Source organism: Hyperoodon ampullatus (genome assembly GCF_949752795.1).
Source record: "Hyperoodon ampullatus genome assembly, chromosome: 1".
Taxonomy (NCBI): Eukaryota; Metazoa; Chordata; class Mammalia; order Artiodactyla; family Ziphiidae; genus Hyperoodon; species Hyperoodon ampullatus.
Window position 1 is genome coordinate 182,745,206 of NC_136914.1, and position 16,258 is coordinate 182,761,463.

The 16,258-nt window shown below is 40.2% G+C and overlaps 1 protein-coding gene across 1 annotated transcript in view; it reads right to left on the reverse strand.

The window, feature by feature from the left end:
- The window catches only part of ERCC6 (ERCC excision repair 6, chromatin remodeling factor), a gene marked incomplete at its 5' end in the record, with an annotated part of 73,229 nt that overhangs the window by 16,871 nt on the left and 40,100 nt on the right, over positions 1-16,258 (reverse strand). Inside the window, 3 exons of the mRNA XM_079702408.1 lie at positions 985-1,101; positions 5,757-5,933; positions 6,416-6,586. Of these exons, the coding sequence (XP_079558534.1) occupies positions 985-1,101; positions 5,757-5,933; positions 6,416-6,586 (465 nt within the window). The remainder of the gene's footprint in view (positions 1-984; positions 1,102-5,756; positions 5,934-6,415; positions 6,587-16,258) is intronic.

Sequence of the window (16,258 nt, forward strand, 5' to 3'; positions counted from 1 at the left end):
CCCTTCTGGTAAGTGCTGAGTGCCGCTGGAGACAGCCCCACCAGGGCAGCGTCCTAGAGCTGACCCCCCCGCTCAGCACCTGCTCACACCCAGACGCCGTGACAACACTCCTCACTCTCCCCAAGCCACCCACGCACCACCTGTGTCTCAACCTCTACTTAAAAACATCAAAAACAAAAAAACAGAAATAGAAACTGAAGCTATCAGGCCTGATTTCCTAATTTTCACTCTTTAAAATGTATCTACTTCTTCATCTGCCACACCTGGTTATTCTCCTTTATTCTCAGACCAGTAGGTCCCTACATGGGATCCAGGACAACCCTTTCATCTTTGCACCAGATCTGAAAACCCACTTATCTTCCTCAGATCAATGCTCCACACCTTAGATGCTCCAAAAACTGAGGGGGATGCTTCGCTGGTGGTGCAGTGGTTAAGAACCCGCCTGCCAATGCAGGGGACATGGATGCGATCCGGAAAGATCCCACATGCCACAGAGCAACTAAGCCTGTGCACCACAACTACTGAGCCTGCGCTCTAGAGTCCATGAGCCACAACTACTGAAGCCCGTGCGCCTAGAGCCCGTGCTCCGCAACAAGGGAAGCCACCGCGATGAGAAGCCCTTGCACCGCAACTAAGAGTAGCCCCCGCTCGCCACAGCTAGAGAAAGCCCGTGCACAGCAACGAAGACCCAACGCAGCCAAAAATAAATAAATTAAACAAATATGTTAAAAAAAAAACAACTGAGGGGGAAAACTCCCTGAAAAGATGTGCAGAGTGACCACCTCCACTTCCCCGCCCTCCAGTCACTCCTGAGCCCAGCAGGCTCATCTGTCGTAGGCAGGTATATACAGCTGTAGTCTAGCCTGCCCCACAGCGCCAGAGACCATACCTGTTAGCCTCAACTATTCTGTGTGTGAAAAGCAGGGTGAATGCCAGGTATACCTGTGCTTTAGGAATGTTTTGATAATTCTTGTATTTACAGACCTGTTCGTTTTTATCTGGCAAAGAAAGGCTCATTTTGACATCCGACTTCATTCTCCGCAGTAGGTATGGATTTATGGTATCTCGTAGAACACATGCACACTTATAAGCAGTTTTAACCTTTAATAAGAGAAAAGGGGAAACAATTACTGTATATCTAAGGAATGCATTTGTTCTTACCTCTCAATTGATTCCAATGCTTAAAAAATTTTTTTGAAAAGAATGACCAATGGTTGTACAAAATTGTTGGAAACAGTAGGAAAATGGTTTGTAAAAATTTAAGTTCCATATCCTCCAGGACGCAGTAGCTTTCATAATAACACCATCAGTAAAAAAACAAAACAAAACAAAACTTCTCATTAACCAAAATGTACGAAAGAACAAGTGGTAATTTTGTGCCCTGTTCCACCTCTATTTAATTATTATTATATAGTTAAACCCTAAAGTGGAGATTATTCAGTGCTTGGCCCCCTCTAGGGAAAAAAACTGTTTTCAAACAAATCTCAGTTTATAATCTTGTACTCTCCAATAGCCACAAAGGAACTGCTACTCCGCAAGACTGAAGATCAAACACTAACTCAGGGAAACTCTGCAGCAAGGGGAACAGCAGATAATAAGCAGAGATTACTGCCCACAGGAGACTCAGAGAGTAAGTTCAAGAAAAGCCCTATGATCCCAGAAATGAAAGGTCACTCCAGCCTAAAGTGGAGCATATGGCTCTGTAATGGAGCACAGCCACATGAGATGGGTATTAACTGTCCAGAGAAAAACAAAGACCCACAGTGCAGGAAACCACTCCCTCTGCAGTTCACTTAAAGGCAAACAAAGAATTCAATAAATTATTGATACTTAGAAAAAAATCTAAATAGGCTAAACAACCTAGTAAATACTATTTAATGGAACAAGAAAATTTCCAACCAAAGCTTAAATTTAAGAAACTTATCAGCAAAATGAATAATAAAAAGAGCTTGAATAAACACAGAAAAATTCACATTAAAAAATTAACATGGTAAAAAAGAAAACACCTTAAAAGACCCTAAGAACACCTCACTCAAGTCTGTATACATGTATGTCATGTATGTGTGTATATCTTGTATGTCTAAACATAAAAACAGTTTTACGACCAGCAGACAATAACAAAGAAACTCCATTTGGGGCTTCCCTGGTGGTGCAGTGGTTGAGAGTCTGCCTGCCGATGCAGGGGATGCGGGTTCATGCCCCGGTCTGGGAAGATCCCACATGCTGCAAGGCGGCTGGGCCTGTGAGCCATGGCCGCTGAGCCTGTGCATCCGGAGCCTGTGCTCCGCAACGGGAGAGGCCACAACAGAGAGAGGCCCGCGTACCTCAAAAAAAAAAGAAACTCCATTCATCAACGACTTTTGGTTACAGGTAACCCTGTAAATGTATCATTCAGACACTGATAAAAATTACCTGAAGATGATAATCAGGTACATTTTATGGCTTGTAATGCTGAGATAAATTTCAAATTTTAACAAGACATTGCAGTCCTACCAAGAAAGCAAGTACATTATTTAAAATCTTCCTAAAAATATATACAGCGTGTTAAGGAAACTCTGCCCACATGCTCACGTCTGCCTCCATTTCTCTCCTCTCAAAGAACGAGTGAGATGCTGATGGCGCTGGAAACCCAGGGCTGGGCTGGTGAGTGGCCTGGCAGCTCGCTCTCTCCTGCCCGTCTACCCTTCTGGAAAGTCCGCCCGCCCCCAGCCCACTTGTGCTGAACTTGCAAGGGTTGGAGCTCAGAGTGGCTGGGGACGGGTCTGTTTCTCACACCCCACTCTCCCCAAAGGAAGATCTTAAGCTCTAAACTGGGGTGGGGATGTGAGAGCAGGGAAGACCAAGAAACCCTATTTTAGCTTTGACGTCACGCCACGTTCTCCAGTCCAACTTTCGAGCCAATTCTATATTGAATTCCCTTCTGCTTCTCGTGTCTGCCTCTCTGTGAGTAAAAACACACAGTGGGGATCCAACTGTGTTCCTTCGTCACTGCACCTCCCCACTGCTATGGAAAATGGACACCTTGCTGAGCGCGCTCATGCTTCCTTCCTCTTCCTGAGGAGGCAGAGTGATAACTCCTCCCCAGTGCTGCCTCTTCCAGAGCCCAGTCACCTCAGGCAAGTCACCAAAATGCTCAATCTCAATAATAACCTTGGGCGTGAAATGAGGAGGCTCAACTAGATGACTCCTCGGGCTCTTTTCAGTTCTAAAATCCCCTGCACAGGCTCAATGTACAAATCCAAGGGGCAGTCCATGTTTTGGGTAGTTAATGTTCTTCCCCCTCACCCTCCTCAGCCTTTTATATCCTAATCACCCCCACCCAGGAAGCCTGCCTTGACTCCCACAAGCTCTGCTATTGGCTATCTCCCCTGAGCAAAGCCTTCATTACCCTATACTGTGATCATCTGTTTACCATTTCCCCCCCTGCACACTCTCCACTGGACCAGGAATGCTATTCAAGGGAAGGCTCTGATTGTCAGCCGTTTCCCATCATTTTAGCCCCAGCCTGACACACAAAATAGCTGCTGATAGACTATCTTCTTGGGATTCACTATTTCATGGCAACTATGGACTTAAAACAAAAAGGAGCAAATAAAAGCAGTACCTCTGCTCCCAAGGACTTTACAGTCTAAAAAGGGAAAAAAGATAAGTGCACAAACTTCTGAAACAAGGACTTCAAGGAAGAAACAGACCATATTTGCACCACCTCAAAGTATACCCCATAAATGACTTATTAATTATAAAGGAGAAGTGGTAGCTTCAAAGAGTTTAGAAATCTGACACACAACACCTTGCCCAGTAATCAGACCACCACCGATGAAGGGAAAAACCAACAGCATGTGCCTCCAGATACGAGTAAAGTACTAAGAAAGACAGGTCACTTCTGTGTACTCCTGCTCAAAAGGCATAAGCTGATTCCAATCACAAAGAATGGAAAACAAACCCAAGGTGAGGCACATTCTATGAAAAATAGGCCTGTAGTCTTCAAAAATGTCAAGTCATGAAGGCAAAAGAAAGATCAGAGGAACAGCTTCAGATTAAAGGAGACTAGAGACATGGAAATTACTGGAACAACTGGCACAATGTGCATGACAAATAGATTAGATAACAGAATTACATCAATGTTACATTTCCTCCTGATTTTGATGTTTATACCGTGGTTATGTAAGACAACATCCCTGTTCTTAGGAAATATACACTAAAGGATTTGGAGAAAAAGGGCATCGTGTCTACAACTTAGATGATTCAGAAAAAAAAAAGTATAAATTTGTGTGCGTGCGTGCGTGTGTGTGTGTGTGTATGTGTATATATATATATATATATATATATATATATATATATATATATATATATATATACACACAGAGAGAGAGAGGGAGAGAGAGACAGAGACAGAGACAGAGACAGAGACAGGTAGGGAAGGAGGAGGGAGGGAAGGAAAGATAAAGCAAATATGGCAAAATGTTAGCAAAATGCTAACAATTAGGGAATCTAGGAGTTCTTTTTACAATTCTTGCAACTTTCTGTTAAGTTTGAAATTATTCCAAAATAAAGAGTTAAAAAAAAAAAAGAACAGGATACAAGAAGGATAACGGGGGTTCACTGGAAGAAGAGAACTCCCGTAAAAGTTAATTAAAAATCAAAAATCATTCAATCTCAAAATTTTAAAGGTATTAAAAATGGTTTTTGACAGTCCTCTAATCTTAAAGGTCTAAAATTCTTTTTCTAGTTATGTATTTTATTTCTGGCTCGGTCATAACCTGGCAGGTACAAGCCCCTACCTGAGAGCTGTGCAGAGACCCAGCCTCTCATGGAGCCTGGAGCCTGCCCCCAAATGCCATAAACCGCCCTCCAGTTGGCCTCACCTCCTAACATTCCTGTCTGTGACAACCCCACTCTACTAGTCACCAGGCCTGAAACCTCAGGGGTCAGCTGCAGCAAGCTCACCACTCCTCCACCAATTTCCTTTATCTTATCAACCTCCACATCTTGTTTGTTCTGCCTAGAAAATGCCACTTGGGACTCTTGCTCTGGACCTGCTTTCTCAGGACCATCACCCACATTCAGGTCCAGGCTCTCATCACCCTCACCCCCAATTCCTGCAGGTCCCTCAATGCCAGCCTCCCTCCCACAACTACCTGCAGCCTGAGTAACCGTCCAAGAACAGCCTGCTCCCAGCCTCCTGCTCAAACACCTTTAGTGGCTCTTCCCTGCCTAAGCGCTCCTGCCTCCCTTCAAGGCCCCCACTGCCAGCATCCACAGCTTTCCTGCAACTCCCCCAAAAGCATCTCCAGTCCAGTCAAGCGTGTCTCTTCACTGCTCGTGGTCACACAGAGTGGCTGTGTTCACACTGTTGCTCTAACCTAGAATGTCCCACTTTTCCCAGCCTGTTTTCCCAGGATCAGGTTAAAGGGTATATGTCTTGTTAAGTCTTCCCTGGTGTCCCCTTTTCTAAGCTTGTAAAGTATTTTATAAGATGCACTACCCAATTTGCACTATTACATGCTGTCCAGAAGTGACTCACTCTTATCTCATAATTTCTGACGGCTCTTGAATATTTTACATGATTTTTTAAACACTCATCTGGAAAATTATGCGCTATCAAGCAAAAATAATTTTGTGGTTTTTATCAGATACCAATTTATAAGCTTGGTCATTTCCCTTACATTCTGAATGACTTGGCTACAAAGTATAGTATTTAGTAGGAACGTTTTAAATATTAAAATACCAGAAGTGTCACCTGCCTGATACATTACCTGTACTGGGGAGGCATTTGAATACCCCCCCATGGTGATGGGGACTGAGAACTGCTCCATAAACACAGGCAACGTGCCCAACTTTCCCGGGAAGATGAAATCAAAGAGTGACCACAGCTCACGGAGATTATTCTGCATCGGTGAGCCAGACAGGATGATGCGATGAGGGGTGCGGAACTGTTCGGGGAAAGCAAGGACTTTTCTGTTAACTTCACCTTTTAGCAGATGATCACCAACCCTACCCCAAAACACTCTCATGCAATCTTACTATTTAACACAACTACATATTATTTTGGTCTCCTCTAAAACGCAGACATTTTATGAAACTTTAATTCTTCAATTACACATAGATTAAAAATATATATAGGCAAGAATTTTTCTCACTGTTCAAGCTGAAGACTATGGACTAGAGTTGGATTTGGTTACATTCTAACAACTGATCCCTATAAGAGACATTAAGCAACGTGAACAATTAGAATTTTAGAAAACATGATTAAGTGCAAGAATGAAAAGTGTTCTGCATTAAGGCAAAATGTGTATTTCAAATTCCTTATGCAAAAGCACAAGGAAAGATTAAATAAGTCTGTTACTAAAAGCAGACTTTATTCTCAATTAAATATTATCCACCTGGAAACCCTCCTTGTTATAAGAGGTCACACCTGTTTGCAAGCAAGAGTGATGGCAGCATTTGGATTCCGAATTTTGTGTCCTTCGTCCAAGATCACGTAGTGCCAGTCATGCCTGCTGATATCATCTTGCATAAGTCGAACGTAGGAGTAAGAAGTGATCAAAATCCCATGACAATGAGCAATATCTCGAATTAGTTTCTCCTAAAACAATGACAAAATGGTAAAGACAGTTTTAAATAAGAAGTTAAATGAGGATGACTCTTAAAATCAACCTTTTAAGGACTTCCCTAGCGGTCCAGTGGTTAAGACTCCCCGCTTCCAATGCAAGGAGCACGGGTTCAATCCTGGTCGGGGAACAAAAATCCCACATGCCATGCAGTGTGGCCAAAAAATAAATAAATAAAATCAACCTTTCATGTGGAGAAAAGGGAACCCATCTGCACTGTTGGTGGGAATGTAAATTGATACAGCCACTATGGAGAACAGTATGGAGGTTCCTTAATAAACTAAAAATAGAACTACCATACGACCCTGCAACCTCACTACTGGTCATATACCCTGAGAAAACCATAATTCAAGAAGAGTCATGTACCACAATGTTCACTGCAGCACTATTTACAATAGCCAAGACATGGAAGCAACCTAAGTGTCCATCGACAGATGAATGGATAAAGAAGCTGTGGCACATATATACAATGGAATATTACTCAGCCATAGAAAGAAATGAAATTGAGTTGTTTGTAGTGAGGTGGATGGACCTAGAGACTGTCATACAGAGTGAAGTCAGTCAGAAAGAGAAAAACAAATACCGTATGCTAACACATATATATGGAATCTAAGGGGGAAAAAGAAAGGTCATGAAGAACGTAGGGGTAAGACAGGAATAAAGACACAGACCTACTAGAGAATGGACTTGAGGATATGGGGGGGGGTGTAAGCTGGGACAAAGTGAGAGAGTGGCATGGACATATATACACTACCAAACGTAAAATAGATAGCTAGTGGGAAGCAGCCACATAGCACAGGGAGATCAGCTCGGTGCTTTGTGACCACCTAGAGGGGTGGGATAGTGAGGGTGGGAGGGAGGGAGACGCAAGAGGGAAGAGATATGGGAACATATGTATATGTATAACTGATTTACTTTGTTATAAAGCAGAAACTAACACATCATTGTAAAGCAATTATACTCCAATAAAGATGTTAAAAAAATTAAAAAAAATTTTTTAAATGGTTCTAAAGAACCTAGGGGCAGGACAGGAATAAACATGCAGACATAGAGAATGGACTTGAGGACACGGGGAGTGGGAAGGGTAAGCTGGGACAAAGTGAGAGAGTGGCATGGACATATATACACTACCAAATGTAAAACAGATAACTAGTGGGAAGCAGCCACATAGCACAGGGAGATCTGCTCGGTGCTTTGTGACCACCTAGAGGGGTGGGATAGGGAAGGTGGGAGGGAGATGCAAGACGGTGGGGATATGGGGATATATGTATATGTACAGCTGATGCACTCTGTTATACAGCAGAAACTAACACACCATTGTAAAGCAATTATACTCCAATAAAGATGTTAAAAAAGAAAAGAAAAGCAAAGAAAGAAATAGCCATAGGTACCAGGAACAAACAGGGGATGGGCAGGGAAGAAATAGGTGAGGGAGATTAAGCAGTACAAACTTCCAGTTGCAAAATAGATGAGTCAAGGGTGAAATGTACAGTGCGGGGGAATGTAGTCAATAACTATGCAATATCTTTGTATTGTAACATATAATAATTAGACTTATCATGAAGATCATTTTGAAACCTATAGAAATATTGAATTACTATGTTGTGTAACAGGAATTAACATAGTGTTATAGGTTAATTATACTTCAAACACAAACTCATAGAAAAAGAGATCATAGTTGTGGTTACCAGAGGTGGAAGATGGGGGGGAGGAGGAATTGGATGAAGGCAATCAAAAGGTACAAACTTCCAGTTATAAGCTAAGTACTAGGGATGTAATGTACAACGTGATAAATATAATTAACACTCCTGTATGTTAGGTATGAAAGTTGAGAGTAAATTCTAGAGTTTTCATCACAGGAAATTTTTTTTTATTTCTTTAATTTTGTATCTATATGAGAGGATGAATGTTCGCTAAGCTTACTGTGATAATTATTTCATGGTGTATGTATCTCAAATCATTATGCTGTACACCTCAAACTTCTACAGTGCTGTATGTCAATTATATCTCAATAAAACTGGAAGGAAAAATAAATATAATAAAATGTTTAAAAATTAAAACAAAATCAACCTTTCAATCATGATACAATCTAAGGCACTTTATAAATATGTACACAAACATAATACATACAACAGAATTATACATTATCAGCAGTGGAAGTTTATGTTTCATTAATCTGTAAGTCGTAAACACTGACTAGTATGTCCACTACTGTAGGGGAGGAGGGCTCATAAGAAGACCAGAAAAAGGTATAACATGTAAACACTTACCCAATTTTTATTTTTCCAAAACATCCTTTGTGTTAATCCTTGTTAAACTGAAAACAACACAGTAGATGGAAAACGTTTTTAAAAAAAAAAAAACGAAAGAAAATGAGAGAAAAGCCAAGGAGACAAGAAAGACAAATCCAGGAGCTCTGATGATGTATAACATGAATTCAAGAAGGACAGAGTACAAAGGATATAAAAGAAGTGATTTTAAAAATGATAGAAAAAACTTCTGAGGAGAGACTAGAGCCTATAGAACAAAACACCAAAACAGCCATACACCTGGGTACACGCCTATTAGATGCCTGAATCCCAAAAACAAGGGAAAACGAGAAAATGCTGTAGCTTCTAGTCAGAACAAAACAGACTGAAAAAAGATTCCCTGCAAAGGAAAAAGACTACCTGCACTGAATAGCTTTTCTGCAACACTAAATACGTCAGAAAACAAAGGGCAAATCTTTCCATAATTCTAGGGGGAAAGCAAAGACCCTGGAATTCAGCATTGATCCAAATTAGCAGTCATGCTTGACAGAAAAAAATAACAAATTCCACCTTTAGCTGGGCAAGGACAGAAAATAAACCAGCAAGAGGTGGCCTATGAACAGCACGCTACCTCCAGCCGGTGCAGGGGTGCGGTCACTAAAAGAATGCAGCTCCTTTCCCTGGGGGGAGAAGAAAGGTGCTCAGGACCCCGCACTCTGCACAAGAGCAGGCAGCAGAGCTCCCCGCCTCATGCTCATCACAGACTGAGTGCTCACAGCAACTCTGAGAGAGGACAGAGGTCCTTACCCCCAATTTACAGAGGGGAAAACTGTGGCTTAGAGATAGTAAATAATATTATCAGGTCACATAGCTCGTAAAGTGGTGGTAGGACTTGAGCATAGAAAAGCAGCCAACTCCAAAGCTAATATTAACTAAATATTAGGCAACACTGCCTCTCACTTCACTATAAAAGAAAATATTTTTAAGGGAAGATTACATGTAATATACCTACCATTCTTAAATTATTAAAATAATAATTAAGTAAATATTAAAACATTGTTTTAAATACTAATGAAACTGTTATGAAATTATCTAAAATATAAAAAGGGATCTATTTTTGCATGATTAAAATTCCAGTTTAATTTAACAAACCTAGAGTGAGAACAGGGGAAATTAAGAGTGTACTAAAAATCCCACCTTATCAATGGTAGAATGGGACACAGGTTATGAATACTGTTCAATTCTTTATCATGAGAGAAAAACAGACTGAAATACATTCATAAAAAATTTAAGCCCAGGGCTTCCCTGGTGGCGCAGTGGTTGAGAGTCCGCCTGCTGATGCAGGGGACACGGGTTCGTGCCCCGGTCCGGGAAGATCCCACATGCCGCGGAGCAGCTGGGCCCGTGAGCCATGGCCGCTGAGCCTGCACGTCCGGAGCCTGTGCTCCGCAACAGGAGAGGCCACAACAGTGAGAGGCCTGCTTACCGCAAAAAAAAAAAAAAAAATTTAAGACCATTTATTGATTAATAGTTGCTACTTCAGCATAAATACCAGAAAAGAAATAGACTGTAGAACTATCAAACCACTATCAGGAAAAAAATAGATATAGGAATAGAAAATTTTCTAATAGGAAACAGAAAAAGAATTAAGAAAACATAAAAAGCAGAAAATACAATAAACAGAAAATAAGACAGCTGGCTTCAGACCTAACATTTACGTGAGGGTCTCCACGTGACAGTGGGCTGTCAGCAGTGACCCTTTCCACTAGGAAAGTACAGCCAAAACCTGGCCTTGTGTTTAAGGGATGAGACCCAAACTAGACCGGTGCTAAGAGTTAAGAGTATGGGAACTATTAAAGATATCCCAAGGAAATGCAAACAAAAACAGGGCAGGATCAGAAATACAAGTATCAGACAACAAGAAGTGAACAGGAAAAGGAGGGCTTCTTTTGTATTTTAAGGAGACAACACACTAGAGAGAAGAGCCAGGCCTTTACCTGCCTGCCTGGAGCACTGCACCAGAACCCAAGGCACAGCCCTTAGAGCTATGCTGGCAAAGTAGCACATCCACAGCCGGCAGGGGACACGGCCACAGCTTCTCAGAGTTTGACAGTCAGAAGAGACAGAGGAAGACTAAAGGCAACTAAAAGTTTATAGTTAGGATCCAAAGGATCTGAGTCTCTCCATCAGTGAGCTCCTTTTAATAGCTCTCAGCAGAGCCTTAACCCACACAAAGATACTCATTCCCCATGGCCTACTGAGGATGAAATCAAACCAAGCAGCCAATACAATTGGCTAAATAAAGACAGTGAGACAGTAAGATAAAAACAAAAATCAGTGAAGCTTAAGGACAAAACCTGGTAGAATTGATAGAGAAAAAAACTAAGTAACTCTTTGAAGAGACCAAAAAACAGACAGACATCTGGAAAGTCAGCCTGAAGAACAGACTCAGATGGGCAGCATGAAAAACATTAAAGGAGTCACCACAGAGGCAGAGAACACAAAACATGAGCCAATGCCACGTGCAATCCAATGCCAAAGAATCTGAACTTTGACAGAGAATGTGAACATTACCAAAATGGACCCAGGAAAAATGAGACAAACCAATCAGACCAATACTGAAGGACTTGAAAAGGATGTTGTTATGCTTTTCCCACCAGAAGTCTACTAGACCCAAAGGGTTTTACGAGTGAAGTAGGAATCAATCCTGTTATTTAAACGGTTCCAAAATACAGAAAAAGATAGAAGGCTAGCAAAACCCTGTTTTCAAAACTGACAGAAGCAACATACTCACACAGTGTGTGTACTCCCCAACTAGAGATTCATTACTTTATAAATAAAATCTAGCACTATATTAAGCTAACAAGGCATCACAGAAATAGAAGAATAGCTAAATATTAGGAAAACTAGTACAATAATTCATGTAATCATAGTCATACAAATATTATAAAATTCAACATCTTAAAAATATTATCTTAATAAACAAGGGTTAAAATATTTTTTAATTCAATAGAATATAAAAGGGTGTAACAATGGCCAAGAAAATTCTGAAAGAGGAAAAGAGAAACTTTTCTCATGTCATAATACACTCAAAACTTCAGAGTTAAGAGCTATAACACCTGGTACTAGTAAAGGTTCAACAGGTGAGAGCTGTATTATTAATGTGACTACTGTTTTGCCATCTTCCTATTCATGATTTTCCACGCCTACGTGATACTACATTGAGGGCCACACCTGATTTAACCATTTCCTGACATTTTTTTTTTTTTTTTTTTACCTTATGATGAATGCAACACTAAATACCTCAAGGCTCACAGCCTTACAAACACACATATAGACTCTCCCATGCCTCGCCTCACCCACTTCTCCCTGACTACACTGCTATTCCACTGCCACCGGCTCTGCCACGGTGGCTAGTGTCCAGTGAAGAAAAGCAGGCTCTCCAGAGATGCACTTTTCCACCTCGAACGCATCCCACCAGTCCTGAGACTTTTAGAAGCCAGAGCTGATTTCAATAGCTCCTCCACATCTGACTTTTCCACTGAGATTCTGGGCAGGCAGCTATCCCAACTCTATCCCCATCTCTTCTTCCTCCTGGGACAGCAGTGGCTGCCAGAAGTCATGAAGCAGGTAGGGCGTGGAACGACAGCAAACCGACACACAGGAATGCCCCGTGCCCTGTGCTACTCCAGGCACAGAGCTATGTGCCCAGAGAGAAATGGGAGAGTAAAACAACAACAACTGTTTGGGGCGTGAAATACAGCAGAAGTGAAATTACCACTCACATTTATAAAATGTCCGCTGGATCACAGCCAAACCCTGCCCATGTGGATCTACTTGCTCATGACCCTGGAACTCCTAACTGCTAGATGCAGTGACTCACCACAGTCATTCCACTACCCTCCAAGGAACGCCACCCTGAACTGGATTTCGGACATCACTTTACCACAGTTAAACAAACGAGATGCCATGCATCTCAAATACATACCACCAGAATGATGTTTAGCTTCTTTGACATGTCTAAGAATTGAAGTTTATTTGGAAAATTCTGTAACGTTAACTATAGAAATACAAATTTTCTACCATATTCAAAAAGATGTATGATGATAAGAATCAAAGATGCTTTCATAAAAAGAGTAAGAAATTTTTTAATGTCCACATTGAAAACATAACCTCCACTTAACAGCCACTGGGTAAAAACACACCTAAGACTATCTGTTTTTACCCGATTCAATCTCAGAGTTCTGTAACTGCCTAGATCGGAGTTTCAATAATGGTGAATTGTTGAATATTATGGACGTCTCTATCCAAACACTTAAGACAAATCATCTCGGGCGGTTTCAAATTAAAAGCTTGTAAAATATGTAACCTCTCCTAGTTTTTGCAATTAATAGGGTACATCTGCAATTAGCCTGACTTACTGAATGCAGTGCTGTTGTCATTAAAAGATGTCTGTGAAAGTGCTGCTGTTATTATGGAGGCTCAGGAGACCAATCCCTCCTAGAGGGCAAACAGTGGACTGGTAGAAAACAACAGCCATAAATCACACTGTCAGGCAGCAGGGAGAGCAGAGTGGAGCACAGGCACATGAAGGCCATTCACGGTAAACACAGCACGGCAGCTTCCCAGGCAGGATTTACTGCACCTGTAATTAATTAAAATTTCCTTCAAGCTAAATCTTTAATAAACAAGGATTTGTGCTGACAATGAAGAAAAAAGGGCTCCAGCAACATAATTTTACAATATCCCTCAAAGACCAAGCATAGCATCTATCATTTCTTGTATCAGGTGTATACACCGTCTCGAAAGTTAATGGGAACTACATCACATTGTGTTGTAATTTGTGTACCTGGAGTGGGTCTGAAATATTTAGGATGCTTGAGGGACCATGTGGCCCTTTTCTACTTTTATTTTTTATGTTTCTACTTGCCTCCCTTCCAGCTTTTTAAAAAGCCAAGTCTTTTTATGCTAGTGTTTCAGAAAACGGGCCTTTTAAAAGAACATGTGATGGTAGTTGCATCAGATGGCCATGTTTTCCTGTGGTCTGTTCTTTAGTCATACCTTGCACTTCCCAAAAAGAATTTTAACACTGTATCTCACTGTATCATTTTGGGGCCAATGAATCTAGACATGAAGGAGAAAGGTCTAGACGTGAATGACTATGAATATTTTTGATAAAGCAGGTCTGAACCTTCTATCTCAAATGTATTTACATTGAATCAATCAGAAATGTCAGAGCATCTTTTCTCAAGTACTGAGATGAAGATGTCTACCATATTCTTCATTTCTAATTGTAGGAATTACCTGAGTAGACATTGTATGCTGGGGACCATACTAAGTTTATTGTGCACACATATTAACCCAACAAATCCTCAAAAAATTACCAAAAATAACCCATTTTCAGGAAATCAAACTAGGCTCAGAAAAGCTAAGTGACTTGCACCAGGTCACAAAGCTGTAAGATGGCAGATCCAAGATTGCAACCCTGGTTTGGTAATTATAAAATCTATGCCTTTATGCCATTGTCACATTTCCTAATCCTATGCCTCTAAATACCATGAATGGATCAAAATGATAATCTCTTTGAATTATCAAAACTATTCTACAGAATTACTATATCCTACAAGGCAGGGAAAGGTGGGAGAGCTACAAAGTAACAACTGTTTCAGAATATAAGCAAGAAATTTCTCATTACACATCTTCCAACAAATTGAAAAAAGGGTCCTTAATAATTAAATAAACTTTACAACACAGTGCTAAAGTTGCCACCCCCTGCTGTGAGTTATGGGATAAGAATTACAAAACTGTGTTCTTTTATTATCTTTTCATATATTTTCTTTCCCCAAGAAAATGGTTAGCTTTTCAAGATCGGTTAAAAACATCACATCCATTTTTTTGAATCATAATAGCATCAAATACCTGCAATGTTATGTTTATAGTTATTCAACAAATAAATATTAATCAACTTACATATCAAGTTTCTCTCCATTAGAAAAAAGGGATCATAAAACATGAGAAAAGGATAATCTTAGATTCCTAGTAAATGAGATTTCGACTGACCATTAAAGGAGATTCAGAGCCTGAAAATGTCTTTATCTGATTTGATCATTTGGTTGAAAATACTAGCCACATATTTTTTTGCAAGGTTGCTGGGTGTGCATTTGATAATTCAAAATTATGCTGTCAACCAAAGAGAATATTAACAAAGATAATATAGGATCACCTGGTGAGAGAGGTGGGAAGCTAAAAGGCAATTTAGGGAAGAAAAATGATAGATGATCTTCATTAAGAAATTGTTTGATCATTTGATAGCTCTTATCTAAATGAAAAACTTCCAAAATTTCAAAGTTTTACATCTTACCAGCTACAACAAATCATTAGAAAAATAAAAATAATCTATTTGAATGATAAGCAGAATAATTCTGGCATTATTACTTTTTTAAGTTTTCCAAAGAGAAATTCTCTTCTCTTCCCTGTTTTCTCCAGCACTGAATAACCCTATACCAGAGTGCTGCTATTATCAATACATTTAGACAGGACAGCTGGTGGGCACAGAAAGTTCCCCCATGGAAAAAAGAAATTTCAGCCTATAAGGATGGAAAGGAAGTTAGACATTAGATGCTGGCTTAAAGGACAGACCAGCACTGACAGAATATTTGAAATGTGATTAAGAAATGTAAACTCTATTGCAATCTAACACACACCTATAAGCCAACAGGTGTGCATGGAGTGGTAACAAAGATCTGTACACACAAATACAAAAGGAAGGAGCAAAGGGATCAAATGCCACTCAGTCTTTTAACCCAGAAGCCAGAGTTCTGATCTTGGAAGTGTTATAACAAGGCCTGTGCAGAGGAATTAACACATTTTCAATATGTCGTCATCACAAATAATAAACTGATATTAATATTAATAATAAACTGATTGTGTTTCTAAGTAGAGAGTATGGTTTGAAAGATGCGAAAGAACATCTTTTTGATCTTTTGCATAACAGCTTACATCTTTAGAGATCTGAGATACTTCATAATGAAAAAGGAACTGTCCAAAGAGTTTAAGGGTCAGAGTAAAAACACAAGTCTACTGTTTTTCCTCAAAAGTTAAGCAAGAAACTTCAAGTTAAAGTTCTTGGTAAACCATTAAGCACTAAAAAAATTACGAACAATCATATATATGCATGTGTCTGTGCATAACCAGACACCTCAGGAGGTGCAAATCACTGTAAACAAAAGTGAAATAATTGTTTGCTCTCTAAGCAAGTTAAGGAAGCAAATCTCACCAACAGAGACACTGACCAATGTCAATTCTATTTTCATTCATGAGTCAATGTATTTCATTTACATGAAGGTTGCTCTTCAGGCTATAATAATAGAAGAGACTCAAGTGAGCCATGATATGGTA